The 23,229-nt window shown below is 42.0% G+C and overlaps 1 protein-coding gene across 1 annotated transcript in view; it reads right to left on the bottom strand.

Moving 5' to 3' along the window:
- ADAMTS14 (ADAM metallopeptidase with thrombospondin type 1 motif 14) overlaps positions 1–23,229 on the bottom strand; it is a 351,673-nt gene that overhangs the window by 208,480 nt on the left and 119,964 nt on the right. Inside the window, exon 5 of the mRNA XM_073596577.1 lies at positions 1,893–1,976. Coding sequence (XP_073452678.1) covers positions 1,893–1,976 — 84 coding nt within the window. The remainder of the gene's footprint in view (positions 1–1,892; positions 1,977–23,229) is intronic.

Here is a 23,229-nt window from a genome sequence, read left to right as displayed (position 1 = left end):
ATACACTTCTATGCAACACAAAATGGTTGATTTGTTAAAGGGAAAGAGACTGTGCACTTTGCAAAGTGCAGGTGCTCCAGAGATTCGTAAATGAGGTAAAGCCTCACTTTGCAAATAATACCCAATCATGTGCAAGGAAAATAAAAAAACAGCATTTTTGCTTGCACACGATTGGTTGATGGAAGTCAGCAGACCTTCTGCTTATTTACTAGTGCACAGTCTGGTTGCCTTTAGTAAATCAACCACAATGCATTAAAAAATGGATCAGTGCATGCTAGATAAAATGGAAGTGGTATGAATCCAGAGTTAAATATTCTATTAAGCAGACTGCTAAATAATATTGCTACTAACAGAAAAAAATGACTTGTAAGCCCAGGTTCACACTGAGCTGTGGGAATGAAGCTGCGCGAGTTCAGCTGAACTCGCACAATTTCACTCCCGCATGTCAGTCCCGACTTCAGCTGCAATTTCATAGACATCTGTCATGTCAATGTAAATCGCAGCCCGAAATCGCAAAAAGTAGTACAGAAACTACTTTTTGAAATCGGTGTGGCACTGCAAATGCAGCGTTGCACCGATTAGGACGTTGCCATTTGCTGGCAATTGCCGCTGATTTGACATGCAATTTGACATGTCAAATTGCATGCCAAATCGTACCAATGTGAACCAGGGCTAATTGTGTAATTGATTCTCAAGGGGAATGAATTTGGATAGCCATCAGATGACAAATATTGGACTTAGTATCATCTTTTGCTAAGTCTGTCAGTGTCACAATTTAAAACTAAGATCACTATTAGTGTGACCATTTTGAAAGATTGCCTTCAGCCCTCATTCAGCCCTTTGCTAAAGATTAGAAATTCCAACATTGTTTCAATCAGCTCTATGAAGCTGGCCTTGCTACACAGCTGACTGCTTTGATCTAATATAATAAAAATGTAAAATACTATAACATTGCATTATATGACACATGAATCAAACTGTCAAATAGAAACACAATGTTAAAAAAAGGGGGAAAGCACTGCGATCTTAAAATGTCAAATGGCATTAATATAAGTAAGCAGTGCAGCTCAGAGGTTGGGGTAACCAAAATACATTATTAAGCAGGAAGTCATATTATCTTTAAGAAAACTTTTTAAATATACAAAATAAAAGCACATCACTCAAAGCCAGGTTTAATGGCGTATAATCATTGTGTGTTGTGTAAAGTTGCCGTCTCCAAAAGTACAGAGGTAAACATAAAGAACAACTAAAACGTTTTATGGTCAACATCACATAAATGAAGCAGACCTTACCAGAGGGAGACAAGATCAGACTGGTACTTAGCAACACAGCACTAGAGGACTAAATGTTTAAACAGAATTACCACTTCAAAATATTTTCACACTGACATGCTACTGCTTTGATCTGGATCCCTTTGAGAGTTAAGTGAGACTATTGGAGAACAAATTGTGTTTTGTATGAAATTTGTAACTGTCTGAAAATAGAATAATGAATAAAAAATAAAAATGGTTGTGTAACTGGTCAGATGTAGCTATTACAAAGCTAGATTCCACCATGATAAGCATCTGACAGTTCATGACAAGGCAGATCTGTGCTGGCTGCTTTGTGGCCCATACATATTCAGTTTCCAATGGCCTCACTTTTTATTACACACCCTATTATGTCAATGAAAAATTACACAAACTACTAGAATATGTACCCCCATAGTTTCTTTTTTACTTTAAAATGCTTGAAGTAAAAACAAAACATCAAGGTTGATTATATCATGTAATTATTTTGAACATTTTTAAATCTAAACACATTTAGATATATATTTTAATAGGTTAATACATCAGCATTGTATTTTCACAGCACATTATTATTTTTCAACATACATTCTCTGAATTTCTTACCTGTCTGTACCCTACCATAATTATACGGACCAATACTATGTTGATGTGAACCCCCAAAGATTCGTCATGGTAAATTTCATCTACCTGTAACAAAAATGTATATATTTCTTTTAATTGAAAATGGCAAAATCATGACATTTGCTGAAAGAATGAAATACAAACTATATTTACTCTTTTGTATTTTACATTCCTAGTACTAATAGGGAAGATTTGGAAGCAATCCTTCCTGGAAATATATACAAAAATGGATCGTCATTGTGATCCCAAAGCCAATGTGGTTGCTTTAAATATTCAATAGGTGGTTCAGACACTTACAAGCCTGCCATGTGAAACATAGCAGTACCTGAGATTCTTTCTGGAGGGGATATTTTTGCATATCTTATATACTTATATACATTAAATGCAATGCTCTTTTTTGTAAGTATGCATATTGTGTTAGGAGTAAAATACCTATGAAAAATAATTAATAAATAGTACATAACTCTAATGTTGAAGTGTACCTTTAGAGATTCGAATCTTTGTATAGTGACAACAAAATACAAAATAATGCATTTCCAGTTTCCTAAATTTCCGCTTTTTGACACAACACCAAGAGCACAAAACCTTGACACGCTCTGCTACACAAATACCAAATTCATCAAAGACCCAGTTCCCCTTGTTTCCCATTTGCCTATTATTGCGATAGGCAGCCTCAATGACCAATAAAAAGACAGCAAAAAGACTTGTTCTATTTTCCTATTGAAATCAGTATTTTCATAAAGGGAGCACCTAGATTTCCAAATTCCAAGGGTGCTCATCTAAAAGGCAGATAAAGCAGAAGAATGAACCTTTATCGCCACCTGTCTACCAGCAATATATGTGCACAAAGAACCAAGGTAGGACATAAGCAACCATGATCCAGCAGGATCCCCAAAGAAGTTTATATTACTCAATGAGTACCGTAACCAGGGCTTTTTTTCAGCGGGAACGCGGGGGAATGCAGTTCCGGCACCTTCAGCACTGAATGTATGTAATTGTAAGGGGTGCTGAATTGTGTTACAGTGTCTGTTGATGCTGGCTGCTGGGGGATCTATTGTTACTGGAGGTGCTATTTTTTTGCAGGGGTTTATTGTTGCTGGGGAGGTCTATTGTTGCTGCTGGGGGACCTATTGTGTCTGGAAGCAATCTATTTTTACAGGGGGATGTCTGTTGTTGCTGGTGGGGGATCAATTGTTGCTGAGAGGTCACTTGTTGTTGGGGGGATTTACTGTTGAGGGAGCAGTCTATTGTAGCTGGCTGCTGGAGGGTCTTTTGATGCTGCCTGTGGGTGGGAGATCTGTTGTTGCTGCTGGGGGTCTATTGTTGCTGGAGGGGGGTATTTTTTGCAGATCGTCCATTGTTGCTGGGGGGGGGGTGTCTATTGGTGGCTGCAGGGGATCTTTTTTACTGCTCTTGTTATCTTTAACAAATTCCATACAAATTAATTAGTACCACAAATGTTACTTGGTTCTGTATTTTCTAAAAGGGGCAGTATTGGGAGGTGGAAAGGGGGTGGAATCAAGTAACGGTACTCGGAGGTGGGTAGGAGCAGAGACCAGGGATAACTCCGGAAGGCGGAGTTCCTGCACCCATTCTCTGAGAAAAAAAGCCCTGACCGTAACAACAATAATTTATCACATTTAACAAAGCAAAAAATCCAGATATGATACTGCTTTAAAAAAGCTTAAAAGCGGATATACACAATGATGAAAATCTGCTCACAGCTACAGCCCATGTGATATAATGATTCTAATCCATTATACTGCATGGGCTGGTTACAATGCATTATATCATTGGGGCCACGTTATGACCTTAACTCGGCCACAGAATAAAGACAAGAGCTAAATGGTGGAGGTAAAATGGCCACGGCCTCTTTATTATTGATACTGTAAATATTTTAAACATAACAATTCAATAATAAATAACACTGTTATAATGAAATAATAATAAGCTTACTCGTAACAGACCAGTGAAAGAACAACCCAGCCACTATGGCTCGGGTTGCCATACATCATAACCATTTTTATTAACTGTCCCCCTTTCTAGCAAATGAAAGGTGACCAACCCACATAATAGTTAGGCCGTGACAGGGAGGGAGGGAGGGGAGCTCACAAGGAGGAGTGGGACCCCCGGGAGCTGCCTTATATAGGGGGGACCCCCTTCTAGAAGATTCCAAAAGGTCATGTGACCTGATCTTCCAGAATGTTCCTAGAGATCAGCTGACCTACAATGTCAGCTGACCTGAACAGGTCGGCTGACCCTATTTGACCTGTCCTGACAGGTGATTAGTTGATTCGAAAATCTAACTCCACCCACCTGCCTAGAGAAAAGGGGAGCCTGGAAACTGCTCCGCTGTCGCAGGCCCATGAGTTCGGGAGGTCTTAACACCGACACCCCTTACTTTCATACTGTATGTATTTCTTTTTATGGCTAAGAAAAAAAATTTTATATGTTGTTTTTCTTTTTGCTGCTACAGTATTGAGAAGCAGCCTATATAAGCTGTTAGCTGTGCATTTCACCAGTAACACTTTAGAGCAGTTTTATTCTGTCTCTCTAGGCACAGTGTTAGAAATCCAAAGCTGTATGTGAAGAAGAGAGAAAAGCTAGCACTATGGTATCCCCCTTCCTTTCCGGATTAGGGTATCACATAACCCAGTGACTTCCAAGAACATAGTTCCAATTGTGCTCTAGATGGATGAGGGATGAAGCTGCCTTGAAAGATGTTAACGCCAAATAAAGAAACATATATCAGAGGGGAGACTGTTTGAAGAGTCTCCATAGATACATAAATATACAAACCTGCCGTCCTTTCCCTTTTCTAGCACTTGGTTTAACAGACTTTTGCAAGCTTTCCTGAGGCCTGAATGGAAACTGAACAGAAACCTAGTCCATGTAGTATTTCACTTAAAAAAGAGTCAAAAATACTTTTTAAATCATCCTAAGATGAAGCAGAGTAGGGGGCTAAGAAGAAAATGGAGAAAAATAGGTAAAACACATTGGTTTCTTTATTTAAAATCATTCAGTAGTCACAATACAGGTTATATACAGGTTGTGTCTACAATTAAATTAAGAAAAATTAGAAGTAAAACTCTCATTCCTGTCATGTACATATATCTTTAAGATTTATCTAAGATTCACAATATTGACCTGGGGAAAGGTTTGTCCATCAATTGAGGCAAAAATCCTACCTGTGTTCTAATATCAAAGATACAGTATCTGGTACAAAATATAATTTTTATTGTAATTCCAGCATGGGACCACACATCTACACTACATCATTTCCAAGCAGTTTCAGACGCTACTATTGTAGAAAAGATCTCATCAATATTTGTCCTCAATTAGAACAGATGTAAAAGGTAACATGTTTCACAAATTAAAAATTACATTAATATTTATTATAGGTACTTATATAGCACCGTCAATTTACACAGCGCTTTACATATATATTGTACATTCACATCAATCCCTGCTGTCAAGGAGCTTACAATCTAAGGTCCCTAACTCACATTCATACACACACATACTAGGGACATTTTAGACAGGAGCCAATTCACCCACCAGCATGTCTTTGGCGTGTGGGAGGAAACAGAAGTATATGCCTGTTGGTCTGCTCATTTAAACTATTATGTATGTAGTTACTCTTATAAGAAATTATATATATAAATATTAGGGGTGCTGAAATTAATCGTTGCATCGATGCATCGCGATTCGGGTGTCCCCGATGCGGCATCGATGCATAAGGACCGGAAAATCGATGCCCGGTGACGTCATTATTACTTGCCCCGCCCCTCCCGGGAAAGCGCTCCGAGCGTATTTTTAAAATGACTTTATTTTAATAAATGTATTACAATGGATGCTGTGCCCCCGCTGTATGTGCTTTTTAAAAACAATGTCACTTCATACCGAATTTCGCCGGTATACGATCATGTGACTCCCGTCCCGTCCCACCCCTCTCCGCTCTCCTCTTCCGTCTCCTGAGTCCTGACGTCAGCGGGGCATTCTCAGTCCCGCCCGCCTCTCTTCTGATACGATAACTATAGTCAGTGGGCGGGACTGAGAATTCCCCGCTGACGTCAGGACTCAGGAGACACGTGAGAGGAGAGCGGAGAGGGGCGGGATGAGCCGGGAGTCACATGATCGTATACCGGCGAAATTTGGTATGAAGTGACATCGTTTTTTAAAAGCACATACGGGGGGGCACAGCATCCATTGTAATACATTTATTAAAAGAAAGTAATTGTGGGGGGTTAGTGATGGCTGCATTTAATGGGCACAGATGGCTGCGTTTGGGCACAGGTGGCTGCGTTTGGGCACAGGTGGCTGCATTTGACGGGCACAGGTGGCTGAGTTTGGGCACAGGTGGCTGAGTTTGGGCACAGGTGGCTGCGTTTGGGCACAGGTGGCTGAGTTTGGGCACAGGTGGCTGTGTTTGGGCACAGGTGGCTGAGTTTGACGGGCACAAGTGGCTGCGTTTGGGCACAGGTGGCTGAGTTTGGGCACAGGTGGCTGAGTTTGGGCACAGGTGGCTGCGTTTGGGCACAGATGGCTGTGTTGGGCACAGGTAGCTGCGTTTGACGGGCACAGGTGGCTGCGTTTGGGCACATGTGGCTGAGTTTGACGGGCACAAGTGGCTGCGTTTGGGCACAGGTGGCTGAGTTTGGGCACAGGTGACTGCGTTTGGGCACAGGTGGCTGAGTTTGGGCACAGGTGGCTGTGTTTGGGCACAGGTGGCTGAGTTTGACGGGCACAAGTGGCTGCGTTTGGGCACAGGTGGCTGAGTTTGGGCACAGGTGGCTGAGTTTGGGCACAGGTGGCTGCGTTTGGGCACAGATGGCTGCGTTGGGCACAGGTAGCTGCGTTTGATGGGCACAGGTGGCTGCGTTTGGGCACAGGTGGCTGAGTTTGGGCACAAGTGGCTGCGTTTGGGCACAGGTGGCTGAGTCTGACGGGCACAAGTGGCTGCGTTTGGGCACAGGTGGCTGTGTTTGGGCATAGGTGGCTGAGTTTGGGCACAGGTGTCTGAGTTTGGGCACAGGTGGCTGCGTTTGACGGGCACAGGTGGCTGCGTTTGACGGGCACAAGTGGCTGCGTTTGACGGGCACAAGTGGCTGAGTTTGGGCACAAGTGGCTGCGTTTGGGCACAGGTGGCTGAGTCTGACGGGCACAAGTGGCTGCGTTTGGGCACAGGTGGCTGTGTTTGGGCATAGGTGGCTGAGTTTGGGCACAGGTGTCTGAGTTTGGGCACAGGTGGCTGCGTTTGACGGGCACAAGTGGCTGCGTTTGACGGGCACAAGTGGCTGCGTTTGACGGGCACAAGTGGCTGAGTTTGGGCACAGGTGGCTGAGTTTGGGCACAGGTGGCTGAGTTTGGGCACAGGTGGCTGCGTTTGACGGGCACAGGTGGCTGCGTTTGACAGGCACAGGTGGCTGCGTTTGACGGGCACAAGTGGCTGCATTTGACGGGCACAGGTGGCTGTGTTTGGGCACAGGTGGCTGCGTTTGACGGGCACAAGTGGCTGCATTTGACGGGCACAGATGGCTGCGTTTGATGGGCACAGTGGCTGCGATTGATGCGCACAGTGGCTGCGTTTGATGGGGGAGGTTCAGTATTTTTCAGTTTGTTTGCGCCCCCCCAAAAAAATGTTGAGCACCAGCTGCCACTGGTCAGCACAGACACAGTACAGGGAACTTCACAGGCATGTTTGTCATCTGTGGATTCTATCCCTTCTGACCTCCCAGCAGCCGTGTGTGTGTGAATGTCTGTACCTTGTAGTGCACCGGATTAGTGCACTTTTTAAGGGAGTGAGGTTATTTTTAATTCAAAGTGGAGTTCCAGTCAATTTTTTGTTTATTAGAAGTCAGCAGCTACAAAAAAAGTGCATTTTCTGACTTTTAATAAATAGACACTCACCTGTCCCACAATCCAGCGACGTGGCCACCCAAACCCTCCATTCTCTCCCCCGCCTGTCCACAGCGCTGGCAATACTACTGTGGGCATCCGGCTGTGACAGCTTGCAGCTTCACAGCCGGGTGCGCATGTCTCACTGCGCTTTCCTGCATAGCCGGGCAATCTTTTGGGAACTGTGATGTGTCCCAGAAGATTGCAGGGTGGAAGGGCCGCCTAGGCGGCCCAAGCGGAAGTGGGAGCTCGTCGGTAATCGTGATGCATCGTGATGCATCGCGGAATCGAATCGTTGACCAGATAATCGTAATCGAATCGAATTGTGAGACCAGTGAAGATGCGCACCCCTAATAAATATTAGTAAACAAAATCAAAGTTTGAACAAGAGAAAAAAATCCTTATTTCTAAAACATCAGTTTTCTTAGACACCAGTCAACCAGGGGCGGCGAGTCCATTAGCGGTAAAGCTTGTTTTAGCAGTGCTTTACCGCTGTTTTAGCAATGCTTTTCGGCTGCTAGCGGGGGTTAAAAGCCACAGTGTGAAAGCACTCAGGCTCTCACACTGGGGAGGCATGAGAGGCAGTTTTCAGGTGCTTTACATGTGCTATTTTTAGCGCCAAAACTCCTGAAAACCGCCTTAGTGTGAAAGGGGTCTAAATGACACATATTCATTTATATACATGTTTGCTGCAGAAGAAGCACATATACTCAAATTGTGATTTTTCTAAAGTTTGTAAATTCACCTTAATGTAATATATTGCAGCTTACCAATCCTTAGATGTGGTAGCTGCATTCATTTTCTTTTCTTTTTTTTTTTTTTACTTTCTTTCTCCTCTTTTTACTTGGTGATCTGGCCAATAACAATAACACACCTCCTAAAGTTCAAAAGTGTCCCCACTCTGGATGAAAGAGCACAGGGGCACCTTTGGGAAGCAGCATTGTCAGTCTAGGGTAAGGAGAGTGTTAGATGTACTGGCAGCTTTAGATAATCTAACAAATTGAAGCCAAACTCCACTTTACACTACAGTTACAGAAGCAGTTACAGCAACAGTTTTTTTTTTGGGGGGGGGGATAAAGGTTTTACATGAATAAATAAAAGCTAAAGATAATTGTAAGCACCCCTGTCAGTGGTATATGGGTTGTCCCAACATTGTAACTGCTACATTTACAGGGGAGTTGTTCTGTTTAAAAACAGCAGACTTACTGGCCAGATTGCCAGGTAAAAATGAAGAAGAGAAAAGAAAACAAATGCAACCATCACATCTAAGAATTGGTACGCTGCAATATAAAAATGTTTGCTTTTGGGTTTATTACCACTTTTTAAGTTAAGATTAACACCACAACATTTCCTTGCACTATGTGATGTACAAGCCATCTGGGTTTGTGAGAAGTTTAACTCAAAGGACACAATTTTTTAATAATGTTACCCTGTCATTTTTGCCATTTAAAGTAACAGTCTCTTGAATGCCCAACCCACTTAAAATCAACTTCTCTGCACTATTCCATTACTTTTCAGTCCTAAACCTGTAATAGCCACATGTTGGATGATTTTGGAGCTTACACAGGGTACATGATGGTTACCATCCATTGACACTGATAGTGTTCAGGCATAAGACACAGCACTGATTCGTGGGACGAGGCAACATGATCCCCTTTCCTAAATCACTATGTGACTATTTCAGTTTTCTGTTATGTAATGAATTGTACTGATTATTATTATATGTTATTATTGGCAATCACACTTTTAAATATTGCATTTTTGAACAATAAGCCAGTGTGTGATAAATTATGGCAACCCCCAGTTAAAATGGAACTAAACCCTCCTATCCTTTTCCGCCAATAAAGCTGCCATCTTATGCCGTGTACACACGAGCGGACTTCTCGTCGGACTGAACTCTGAAGGACTTTTTGACGGAGTTCCGACGGAGTTCCAACAAACGGACTTGTCTACACACAATCACACCAAAGTCCGATCGTTTCGAACGTGATGATGTACGACCGGACTAGAATAAGGAAGTTCATAGCCAGTAGCCAAAAGCTGCCCTTGCGTCGTTTTTGGTCCGTCGGACTAGCATACAGACGAACTGATTTTTCGATAGGAATCGAGTCCGTCGGAAAGATTTGAAACTTGTTCTATTTCTAAGGTCGGTCAGATTTTGAGACAGAAAAGGTCCGATGAAGCCCACACGTGATTGAATTGCCCGACAGATTCGTTCCGTCGGACCTTTGATGCCGAAAAGTCCGGTCGTGTGTACGTGGCATAAGCCTTTGTTTGATCTACAGTTGCCATTGCCATACAGACACCAGCAATTTGATGGCTTCACCGTTCAATTGAGAGCACAAGCATCTGTGACAATTATCATTCAAGGCATGCCCTGAATCTATCTGTTTTTAGAAATATTTAAATCAAGGGGTTTAGTTCTGCTGTAATAGCTTCTTCATTAAAAGAGTAGTACAGCCAAAGCTCAAACGGGTCACAGGAGTGCAGAATGAAATGCACTCCTGTAACCCGTTTTCAGCAGACAGCGGGCTGAAGCCTGCTGTCGGCTGACGTCAAAGGGCCAGTCCAGGCTGGGGCAAGATCACAACAATAAAGTCGGGATCTGCCCACAACCCTGGACCGCCACCTGACTCAGCCTCTCAGTAAGCTGCTGAGAGGCTGAGCCAGCAGCTCCCGCCCCCTCCACAACCCAACAATGCAGTGAGAGCATGGGGGGGCAGAGCAGAGAGCTGTGATTGACAGTCCGACCGACCAATCAGCACTCTTTGATTGCTCGGTTCTCAGTCTTAGAGCTGGTGGGGGACCAATGCTGCATCCACCTAGGTAAGTAGGATTTTGAATAAAAAAAGGACCCCGAACTTCTCTTTTATTAAAACTACACATTTCCCTCAACAGTATTTTATGTATAGATGTATTTGTATTTACTGATAAAATATTTAAAATTCTTTAATGCCAATTGTTTTTCTATGTACAATACATACATCTACCAGCTTTTGACAGCCAAAATACAGAGAATGGGAAGTGGGAACTAGTGCTGACTGCAGAAGTGTGTGCGGTCAAAAATTTAGCGTTTGCTATTATTTTTACAGAGATCATGAGTAACTAGGCTAAAGGTTTTATGTCAACAGTTACAATGCAGGTTTGCAGTAGCTGGGGAAAATAGCATAGTAAATGTGTTATTTTAACAGACCCACCACTGTTCATTTTTGTCCAGGTTCTTATTTGCCTTAAACTTTCCCTGCAAGGACCTCTATCCTTTGAGAAGCTGAAATGAAACAACCTTTGTGTCTTGATGAGAAAAACACCTGCAGGTTAGGGTGTCCCAGAGGGGGTATCAGCTATAAGAAATAATAAAACAGCCAAATTCCTGCTCAGAGCACAACAATGACGGGTTAATGCTTTCAATGGTAGCAGAGTCTCCACTAGAAGATATGACACAGTTCACACAAGTGCATTAAGCCTAGGAACTCCTACAAGGGAGTCATGCTGCAAGAAAGTGACTGGCGCTGGTTCCAGTGCAGACGGAGCCAGCTGTTATGGAACCTGACACTGTTTTGACCTGAAACGCCTTCAGGAATCTTTCTTACCACATACAATTAAGTAACCAAACCAAAAATTTAATGAAGTGATTATGACCAAAATAATACATAAGTAAATCTCTTGAAAATTATAAAAGAGATACATAAATCTGGCAACTAATGCTCCTATAGCCAACTTTCGTTTTGGTGTGTCAAGATATTTTTTGAATTATGTAAACCTAATTTCTTTTGAGATCATTTTAAAGGATAATTTGGAAAAAATAATTCCATCAAACTGAATATCTAGTTGTAAGTAATCATATTCAACTGGACTTGTTTTGTAATCCTGAGGATTTTTCTTAGCTGTTTCAACATAACAGAACCAATCCAGTCCAATTGAATGTGACTAACTACTTCTAGATATACCATGGCCTGGATAAACGAGAGCCTTCACAGGCATCAAACTGTATAATATTTTATTTAATCGAAATAATATTTTATAGGAAAAAATTTCCCTTTAAATTGGAACTCCGGCCATAACTTTACATTATCTTGTTTTTATTGCTACTTCAGTCCCTAATAGGAAGATTTCCTTTCATTTCCAGGTCTGGTGACAGCTCTACACTGCACAAACTGCCAATGGTAGAAACTTACCAAAAGTATTGGGACACCTGCCTTTACACGCACATTAACTTTTATGGCATCCCAGTCTTAGTCCATAGGGTTCAATATTGAGTTGGCCCACCCTTTGCAGCTATAACAGCTTCAACTCTTCTGGGAAGGCTGTCCACAAGGTTTAAGAGTGTGTCTATGGGAATGTTTGACCATTCTTCCAGAAGTGCATTTGTGAGGCTAGGTACTGATGTGGACGAGAAGGCCTGGCTCGCAGTCTCCGCTCTAATTCATCCTAAAGGTGTTCTATGGGGTTGAGGTCAGGACTCTGTGCAGGCCAGTCAAGTTCCTCCACCCCAAACTCACTCATCCATGTCTTTATGGACAGTCATGTTGGAACAGGAAGGGGCCATCCCCAAACTGTTCTCAAAAAGTTGGGAGCATGAAATTGTCAAAAATGTCTTGGTATGCTGACGCCTTGAGAGTTCCCTTTACTGAAAGCCCAATCCATGAAAAACAACTCCACACCATAATCTCCCCTCCATCAAATGATTTGGACCCGTTCACAAAGCAAGGTCCATAAAGTCATGGATGAGAGAGTTTGGGGTGGAGGAACTTGACTGGCCTGCACAGAGTTCTGACCTCAACCCGATAGAACACCTTTGGGATGAATTAGAGCGGAGACTGCGAGCCAGGCCTTCTCATCCACATCAGTACCTGACCTCACAAATGCACTTCTGGAAGAATGGTCAAACATTCCCATAGACACACTCTTAAACCTTGTGGACAGCCTTCCCAGAAGAGTTGAAGCTGTTATAGCTGCAAAGGGTGGGCCAACTCAATATTGAACCTTATGGACTAAGACTGGGATGCCATAAAAGTTAATGTGCGTATAAAGGCAGGTGTCACAATACTTTTGGTAATATAGTATGTAGTAACTTATAAAACTGTTTTTGCATTTTAGTCCAGTCCAACTACATTTGAGATTTCATAATACATAAGCCCTGATGCAGGGGAGTGTCTGAGCCCCGGAAATGTGTTGGATTTAGTTTTATTGATCATTTAAAACATCTCTGACCATTGGTTTGGTTCTTCTTGTGCTTCCTGTATAGTTAGGGTAATAATCCTAACTTGAATAAACAAAGGTTTATATTGATGTTTGTTATTCTGTTGAAGAAATTTCTCCTTACTTTCTGTCCTAGTGACCAGTGTCAGTGAGCCAGGAGGTAAGAAAAAATCTCACCACTGAAAATTTAGCAATTAATAATAATTCCCTTTCCTACCTGTATCCCAAGTCAATATCCCTTAATTAGCTCTCTTCAATTTAAATACCAAACAGCATATAGAAAATATGCTACTTTTATATGTATTTTTCCCTCTATAGTAGCTGTAATCTATAATGGATATGTGAGTTATGTGAATCGAAACATCACATTTAATCTTTCTTATTCTATTAATAATAATCAATAGAATAGATAATTTAAAAAAGTGATATTGTTCCCTGATAGAACATATGGAATTTGGTTAAAGCTGTAATCACTGCTGATATTATTAGCCTTGGCTTTCTCATTTACCAGCATTAACTCCCCCAGTAAATCCAAATCGTAACTGTTACAGATTGAGTGTGACTGGCTGTGAAAATCTGATGAGGATTTTCCACACTTTAATCTGATTTAAGTGACAAGAACTGGTGACACTTAAAGTGATTGTAAAGGCTTGTTTTTTTCCCTATAAAAATAATAAACATGTTATACTTACCTGCTCTGTGGCAGTGCACAGAGCAGACTAGACCGGGTCCCTCTTCTGTGATCCTGGCCCCTCCCTCCTGTTCAGTGCCCCAACAGCAAGCAGCTTGCTATGGGGCACCCGAGCTGTATCACAGCTTTGTGTATCCATTCAGACACGGGGCCCAGCCATGGCCCCACCCCCCTCTCCCCTGATTGGTTAGCTTATTTTGATTGACAGCAGTGGGAGCCAACAGCGCAGCTGCTGTGTCCCAGCCAATCAGGAAGGAGAATCTCAGATGTCTGAGACACTCGTGTACTTCGCTAGACAGAGACCTCAGGTCAATATTAGGGGGGCTGAGGGGGGCTGCTACACACACAGAAGGATAAAAAACCTCCTGCCTTTACAACCCCTTTAAACTAAAAAAAAGTCCCACGGGGAAGACTAAAACCAGTAATAGGAGAATTCAACATGTTCGGTTTCAGAAATGGAAAGTAAAAATACAGTGGGGATGGAAAGTATTCAGACCCTCTTAAATTTTTCACTCTTTGTTATATTGCAGCCATTTGCTAAAATCATTTAAGTTCATTTTTTTCCTCATTAATGTACACACAGCATCTCATATTTTGTTGACATTTTTGCAGATTTATTAAAAAAGAAAAACTGAAATATCACATGGTCCTAAGTATTCAGACCCTTTGCTGTGACACTCATATATTTAACTCAGGTGCTGTCCATTTCTTCTGATCATGCTTGAGATGCTTCTGCACCTTCATTTGAGTCCAGCTGTGTTTGGTTATACTGATTGAACTTGATTAGGAAAGCCACACACCTGTCTATATAAGACCTTACAGCTCACAGTGCATGTCAGAGCAAATCAGAATCATGAGGTCAAAGGAACTACCTGAGGAGCTCAGGGACAGAATTGTGGCAAGGCACAGATCTGGCCAAGGTTACAAAAAAATTTCTGCTGCACTTAAGGTTGCTAAGAGCACAGTGGCCTCCATAACCCTTAAATGGAAGACATTTGGGATGACTAGAACCCTTCCTAGAGCTGGCCGTCTGGCCAAACTGAGCTATCGGGGGAGAAGAGCCTTGGTGAGAGAGGTAAAGAAGAACCCAAAGATCACTGTGGCTGAGCTCCAGAGATGCAGTCAGGAGATGGGAGAAAGTTGTAAAATGTCAACCATCACTGCAGCCCTCCACTAGTCGGGGCTTTATGGCAGAGTGGCCTGACGGAAGCCTCTCCTCAGTGTAAGACACATGAAAGCCCACATGGAGTTTGCTAAAAAAACACCTGAAGGACTCCAAGATGGTGAGAAATAAGATTCTCTGGTCTGATGAAACCAAGATAGAACTTTTTGGCCTTAATTCTAAGCGGTATGTGTGGAGAAAGCCAGGCACTGCTCATCACCTGTCCAATACAGTCCCAACAGTGAAGCATGGTGGTGGCAGCATCATACTGTGGGGGTGTTTTTCAGCTGCAGGGACAGGACGACTGGTTGCAATCGAGGGAAAGATGAATGCGGCCAACTACAGGGATATCCTGGACGAAAACCTTCTCCAGAGTGCTCAGGACCTCAGACTGGGCCGAAGGTTTACCTTCCAACAAGACAATGACCCTAAGCACACAGCTAAAATAACGAAGGATTGGTTTCACAACTCTGTGACTGTTCTTGAATGGCCAAGCCAGAGCCCTGACTTAAACCCAATTGAGCATCTCTGGAGAGACCTAAAAATGGCTGTCCACCAACGTTTACCATCCAACCTGACAGAACTGGAGAGGATCTGCAAGGAGGAATGGCAGAGGATCCCCAAATCCAGGTGTGAAAAACGTGTTGCATCTTTCCCAAAAAGACTCATGGCTATATTAGATTAAAAGGGTGCTTCTACTAAATTCTGAGCAAAGGGTCTGAATACTTAGGAACATGTGATATTTCAGTTTTTCTTTTTTAATAAATCTGCAAAAATGTCAACAATTCTGTGTTTTTCTGTCAATATGGGGTGCTGTGTGTACATTAATGAGGAAAAAAAATGAACTTAAATGATTTTAGCAAATGGCTGCAATATAACAAAGAGTGAAAAATTTAACGGGGTCTGAATACTTTCCGTCCCCACTGTATATTACTTGAAACAGATACACAATAAGAGTTATAATAAGCATTATGATAACAATGCTAATTTAGATTTTCGATAATATAAAGCATACATGTATAGTAAAAAAATGGATGCATCGGAAGGTTTCAGAACAATCATATACTCATGGCAGAATCCAGGTGCGGCCTGAATGCAGCTGGTATTAATACATTGCTTATACACTTTGAGGTTAATTTGCTAAATGATTAGAGAATTGTGGAATGACAAAATTATTAGGGTTAAACTGTATTCACTTCAATCATTCAACCGTGTGCAATAAATGTTTCTGTTTAATTTCACTTGCACATTACTGGGTATTAAAAAATAATACAGATTCCCCATAACCATTAAAGTGTATTTCCACTTTGCAGTCAATTTTGATAAATCACCATTATATGTTTGCTGTGTGTTCATTCACACAGTATACCGAAAAATATATTTGTTACCTTTCTTATTTGTTTATACACAGGAATGCAAGCTATTGTGAAAAAATTCCCCCTCATTAACATACAATGCAAACCCCAAGTCTCCAGATCTTTAAGCCTTTGTTAGGACAGACAATGTTGAAATCTAGTTTACAATTGATAATAGGATCTGCCAGCACAGTTATGCTATGTGAATAGGGACATGTAACAAATATAAAGAAAGTGTTATCCCAATCTGGCTGTAAAAGTGGAAAAAAAAAACACTTGACATGAACAATTACTTTGCTAGGTAAATATTCTCTGCTTTTTTTGGTAAATCATCCCATTTACACACATGATACAATGATCACCACATCCCAGATAGCAAGGATAACTTGCCACAAATTTGTGGCAGTGTTGAACTGTAATTCTTGTTAACTTGTTGCACATTTTCACTGGCAAGTTGTACACTTGCAGAGCACTTAAAGCACAAGTTCTAGTTGACAGTTTCCCAATTTGTAGCAAATTTGTGAAGCAAGTCTCTAGCAAGAGCAAAGTTGCAGTGGTGATTCTATAGAAAGAACTCTGCAAGTCACAGTGGTGAGATGACTATTGCACAACATAACTGAACCAAAACTTGCAGCAGACTTGCAGAATGTTTGCAAAGAAAGTTGATCTGTAGTCATGCAATGCGGACTTGCTGCAATTGTGCAACAAACTTGTGAAGCCTGGCAAGTCTAGAAATAGCTTAGCAAATCATTTTCAAACAGCTCAATTGCTTGCTATCTGGGATCAAGGTCAACGATTCTCAGGGTGAAGCTCGGGTGTGAGTATTGATGACACCCTTCTAATTTCTAGGTACACCTAAAACATTAGCATTCTGCAGTGGTCTGTAAACTGCCGCCCCTTTGCATGCCTTTATCCGGACTTTGAGAATTTCTCCCAAACATATAAAGCACTTTTCCTCCCACTGAAATAAACATTGAAACATTATTTCTTTCACTGTCAATAATGATAGGCACTATTCCTTCCACTTACACCAATGATGGGGCTCTATTCCCCCCACTAACACCAATGATGGGGCACTATCCCTCCCACTGACACCAATAGGAGATTATTCCTGTCACTAATACCCAATATGGGTATGACCACAGGCTACTCTCATTGACCACAGTCTTGCTCCCCTAAAGCCTGAAGGACAGTAAACTGGCCCCTTGTTTAAAAAGTTTGGAGACCCCTAATCTATACTGTTAGGCAAAGTGTCACTGAGCACTATATCCACTTTGGAGGTATATGGGAAATGTGTGGTTTAGATGTAACAAATGCAGTCGCAAATGTACAGGGCTGTCACTACTTTATTCTTTATTCAGGAAATGAACAAAGAAAGATAGAAGCTCTAAATGCAGATCAGTGCTTTCTATTAAATTGGGAAGAAAGTAGGATATGTTTTTAGCAATTGCCACAGAGGTTCCTAGTATGGTTCAGACAGTATTTAACATTTTGCAAGCCCTGATCTCTGTTTTATAATTCTTTTGTCTCAGAAGAAACCTATATTTCAGTGAAGCAAAGGTAACTTGTTTTTTTTTGTTTGTTTTTTTTTTTAAGGCATCACCTTCATGTGAATCTGTCTACATTTCAAACATTTTTCAAAACATATTTCTCTTCACAAATGTTTGCAACAAGAGTGGTCTGCACACGGTCTTGATATCACAATTTGTGTTCATTCACCTGGCTGTCTAGGGCCATAAACCATTCAGATCCTCATTTATTGTAGCAGGTGAGGCTAGGATTTTGCAATCAATGTCACATCAATGACAGACTGACTGCTCACATGTAATCATACATGGAGCATTTGCCTGCAATTATGGACCGATTAGCGGCACTGGATGCAAGCTGTCTGTGTACCATGGCAGCCTGTCATTGATTTGTACATGCTTCCTGTCTGAAGCTGATCCCAAACATCTGGCTGTATCCACGGCAGCAAAATCGGGGGAAGCACAGTGGTTTAGTGATTTGTATTTTTGGGCCCTCAATTTTAATCCCAACCACAACACTACCTGCAAAGAATTTGTATGTTCTCCCAGTGCTTGTCTGGCTTTCTTCCTGCACTCCGAAGACATACTGGTAGGGTAATTGACTCCTTTCTAAACTGGCCATAGTATGTGAATGCATGTGAGGTAGGGACTTTAGATTTTAAATTCCTTTAGGGCAAGGACTGGTGTGAATCTACAATATATGTAAAGGGCTGCATAAATTGTTGGTGATATATAAATACCTGCATAAATCTGGACTTTAAGGCAAAATGTTTACAAACCTCTTTTTTTTATTTAATTGCACTGGATATTTTCTATCCCTTTTATAAGAATAACAACATTGCCTAATTTATAATGTGTATTTGGATGTTTTATATCCTTAAGGATTAAACGGGAAATTATGTAGTTAAAATACATGTGGAGGTAACAAATGGAAAGCAAAAGTATATTGAGCTGCAAGGAGAAAAGAGCTTGAGGTTTCAACATAAACTTACAATCCAGGGTTTCATACTGACTCTGAATACAATTGGTAACTGGAGATATGCCAATGAAAATGGAATACACAGGTCTCTGTTCCCCATTAGTCCCTCTGGGTCCTAAGTGTTTTTTAGGAACAAATGTGCCCTGTTCAACAGCACTGCAACATAAAGTACTAGGAAATGAAGCAGAGTCATGTTTGCCTTGTTTAAAAAGCTGGACCTAGACATATTAGTCAGGAAATGACATTGCCTCTGTTTAGTTGCTGTTTGTAAACATACTAAAGAAGCAAGCGGATAGTTAACACAATTACCAAGTGTGAGAGCAAGACGGCTATAAGTCAGTGGATATGCTAGAGCTTACAGTGTCCTATCCAGGCTAAAGTCAGGTCTTAAAAAGGAACTGACCTCTAGAAACAGCCTGCAAGAAGCCAGGAAGAGCGCAAAGGACTTGTCCCCAGTAGGGATGAACTTGGATTTTTCTTGAGTTCTCATCGGAACCCATGTTTAACTGAACCCAGGAGAAAGCTGTCAGCGCCGGGCCAATCAGTGGTGGGCAGGGGGTTCCTTGCTCCACACACAAAGAGGTGGGGATTGTGACATAATTGACTTAATATGGCCTAGTGGAAATAAGGGAATCCCCCAATTGACCTGGCACTACGAGCTAGCTACCTTTTGGGTTCAGACAAAATCCAAGCTTATCCCTACTTCCCAGTATTGCCTGTGCTCTCTTGTGTCTGATCTTCTCTTCATTACTGATTTACCATGCATTGTTCTGTACTGTGGCTCTTTGTGAAGGTGACATTCTTGGTAGAGGTAGGTTTTGCTTTTTCATGTCAGAGCCTCCAGCAAGGAGAACAGTGAGCCTCACACTAGTGATATCAGCAGATTTCACTCTAAATCTTCTGAAACTAATAGTCAAAAGCAGCAGTGCGTTCAGTCACTTCAACTTAAATGTTACTTACAATTCCTCCTTCTGTAGAAGTCCCCCAAGGTTCTGACCTTGGACTCCTTCTATTCTCTCCTGTACACCTCTAATCTGGGTCAGCTAATAGCCTCCCATGGCTTCATTCATCCTCGGGTATCACAAATTTAATAACTGACAAACCAGTATGAATGTAATACCACTTCCTCAAACTTAGAATTTCCACAATTGAGCTCATATATCCCCCCCCCCCCCAACACCCTCTCCTATGCTTCCTCCCTTGACTTCTCCATTGAGCTCAATGAAGCAACTTTGTGCCAGGGTGCTAGTTGTAATTCCATACCCTGATCTCTTCTTTTGGTTCCACATCTAATCGCTGTCCAAATCTTGCAGCCTTAAGCCTTTGTAACATCTCCAAAATATGCACCTAAACCAACGTCATCACAAAGCACTAATGCACAGCCTTGTTATCTTTTGCCTCAACTATTGCAACTCCCTCATTGTTGGCTTTACGTTACATAGACCAGTGTTTCTCAACTCCAGTCCTCAAGGAGCCCCAACAGGTCATGTTTTGAGGCTTTCCATTATTTTGCACAGGTGATTTGATCAGTTTCACTGCCTTAGTAATTACCACAGCTGTTTCATCTGAGGAAAATCCTGAAAACATGACCTGTTGGGGTGCCTTGAGGACTGGAGTTAAGAAACATTGACATAGACTATCCCTCTTCAGTCTATCATGAATTCTACTGTCAGACTTCACCACTTTACTAACCACTCAGTGTCCACTGCCCCTCTCTGTCAATCCCTTCACTGGCTCACCCAACAAAATGCTAACATACAAAGTCATCCACAACTCTGCCCCGCGATACATCACCAACCTATTGCCAAAATATTACCTAAACCATCCTTTTTGCTCCTCCCAAGATCTCTTGCTCTTTAAAGTGATTGCAAAGTCTGTTTTTTTTTTCATTAAAATAACAAACATGTTATACTTACCTCCTCTGTTCAGTGGATTTGCACAGAGCAGCCCGGATCATCCTCTCGTCTTCTCGGGTCCCTCTTTGGTTCTCCTGCCCCCTCCCTCCTGTTGAGTGCTCCCACAGCAAGCAGCTTTCTATGGGGGCACCCGAGCTGAGTCACAGCTCCCTGTGTAAATTCAGATATGGAAGCGCAGCATGGCCCCGCCCCCTTTCTATTTTCATTGGCTGACTGACTTTGATTGACAGCAGTGGGAGCCAATGGCGCCACGCTGCTGTCTCAGCCAATGAGGAGAGGAGTCCCGGGCAGCCGAGACATTCTTATAACATGGATCACTGGATCTATATGGACCTCAGGTAAGTATTAGGGGTGCTGAAGGGGGCTGCTGCACACAGAAGGCTTTTTATCTTAATGCATAATGCATTAGGATAAAAAAACCTTCTGACTTTACAATCACTTTAACCCCCTCATCATCTCCTCCCATGCTCGCTCCACGACCTTTCTAGAGTCTCTTCCATTGTCTGGAACTCCCTACACCAATCTGTCCAGCTACTGTATCTCCTACTTTGTTCGCCTTTAGACAATCCCTAAAAATACATTTCTTCAGTCAGGCCTATTCTGACCCCACATTATAAACTGTACATCTACTTTCTCCATTACCATTTGTATAACTTGACCCTTTCTTTTAGATTGTAAACTCTCATAAGCAGGGCCCTCTAAATCCTCTTGTATTGAATTGTATTGTAACTGTACTGTCTCCGTTTATTTTGTAAAGAGCTGCTCAAACTATTGGTGCTATATAAATCCTTTATAATCGTAATATAAACAATAGGTTTTTTTTTTTAATAGAAAAGTTTTTATTTGTCTCCAGAAGGAGAGAGATTTAAGCATAGAAACATAAAACAAAGTGTGGCTACATAATGAATAGATACAGTCAGTCATAGTGAATAGTTTCAAATCAGAAGATTACAGTTATCATAATGCAAAGTAGTGTATGTTTCATAGTGCTTATATAATATTACATCAGAGTAAAAAACCCTAATTACTTATTCAAAGTTCGGGTACTATCTCCTATCTGAGATTACCTTCAGTTGGTGAGTCAGGTTACAGTGGTATCTATTTGTCAGGGTATCTGAATATAGGATAATGAAGGATCAAGGAGTTGAGGAGGGGGAGAGGAGCCCTGTCAGGCTGTAGTAATCTTACTGCTTGGAACATGCTCCCCAGATCTTTGTGATAAACAATAGGTTTAAATGGGAAATTACAAGAACATGTACAGCAACATATTTAGTTTAAAGGATAAGATGACCTTTGTCACGTTCCACCTGTTTTTAGGGTGTAACATGTTCCCACTGCTGCAGCCTCTCCCCGACCCACCGCCACTAGTGACAGCGAGCTGGAAATCTCCTCCCCAAACTCGCTGTCACAAAGTTCTGTGAATGGGAGAACTACAATTACCGACAGCCTTTGCGGCTGTCGGCTTGTAGTTCTCAATGAACTACCAGGGTGCCGTTAAGCGCTCTAGGTAGTTCATTGTTTCTTCCTGTCAGTGTGTATCTGCCTGCCCGTATGAGGTACGAGCAGACATCTTACACTGACAGTCTTCAGGAGTCCTGAATTGCACCCGCAATCTGCTGATCTTGGGTACAATGCTTTGCAGGCTCCTAGTAAAAAAATAATAAATGCACATTTTTTTTACCTGCAAATGTGAACTTTATGTGTTTGGGTTTAGACACCTTAACCAGATGCCAACGGCCCCACGTACATTTACTGCGGCAGGGTGGCCGCTCTGGGCAGAATCACAAACCTGTATATGATTCTGCACTTCTGGGTCTGGTCTGGCACACACGTGCCACTGGCGACCCGCTACTGCTGTGATTGGACCCGCCAATCGTTAGTGATACAGGCAGAGCATTGATCTGCCTACAGTGCATCCGGAAAGTATTCACAATGCTTCACTTTTTTCACATTTTGTTATGTGACAGCCTTATTGCAAAATGGATTAAAGTAATTATTTTCCTCAAAATTCTATAAACAATACCCCATAATGACAACGTGAAAGAAGTTTGTTTGAAATCTTTAAAAATTTATTAAAAATTAGAAAGAAAAAAAAATTACATGCACATTCACAGCCTTTGCTCAATGCTTAGTTGAAGCACCTTTGGCACCAATTACAGCCTCAAGTCTTTTTGAGTATGATGCTACAAGCTTAGCACACCTATTTTTGGGCAGTTTCTCCCATTCTTCTTTGCAGGACCTCTCAAGCTCCATCAGGTTGGATGGGGAGCGTCGGTGCACAGCCATTTTTAGATCTCTCCAGAGATGTTCAATCGGGTTCAGGTCTGGGCTCTGGCCGGGCCACTCAAGGACATTTACCGAGTTGTCCCGTAGCCACTCCTTTGTTATCTTGGCTGTGTGCTTAGGGTCGTTATCCTGTTGGAAGATGAACCCTCGACCCAGTCTGAGGTCCAGAGCGCTCTGGAGAAGGTTTTTATCAAGGATGTCTCTATATATTGCTGCATTCATCTTTCCCTCAATCTTGACTAGTCTCCCAGTTCCTGCCACCGCAAAACATCCCCACAGCATGATGCTGCCACCACCATGCTTCACT

The sequence above is a fragment of the Aquarana catesbeiana genome, linkage group LG08 (genome assembly GCF_042186555.1).
Source record: "Aquarana catesbeiana isolate 2022-GZ linkage group LG08, ASM4218655v1, whole genome shotgun sequence".
Classification (NCBI taxonomy): domain Eukaryota; kingdom Metazoa; phylum Chordata; class Amphibia; order Anura; family Ranidae; genus Aquarana; species Aquarana catesbeiana.
This window is presented reverse-complemented; position numbering and strand designations above follow the sequence as displayed.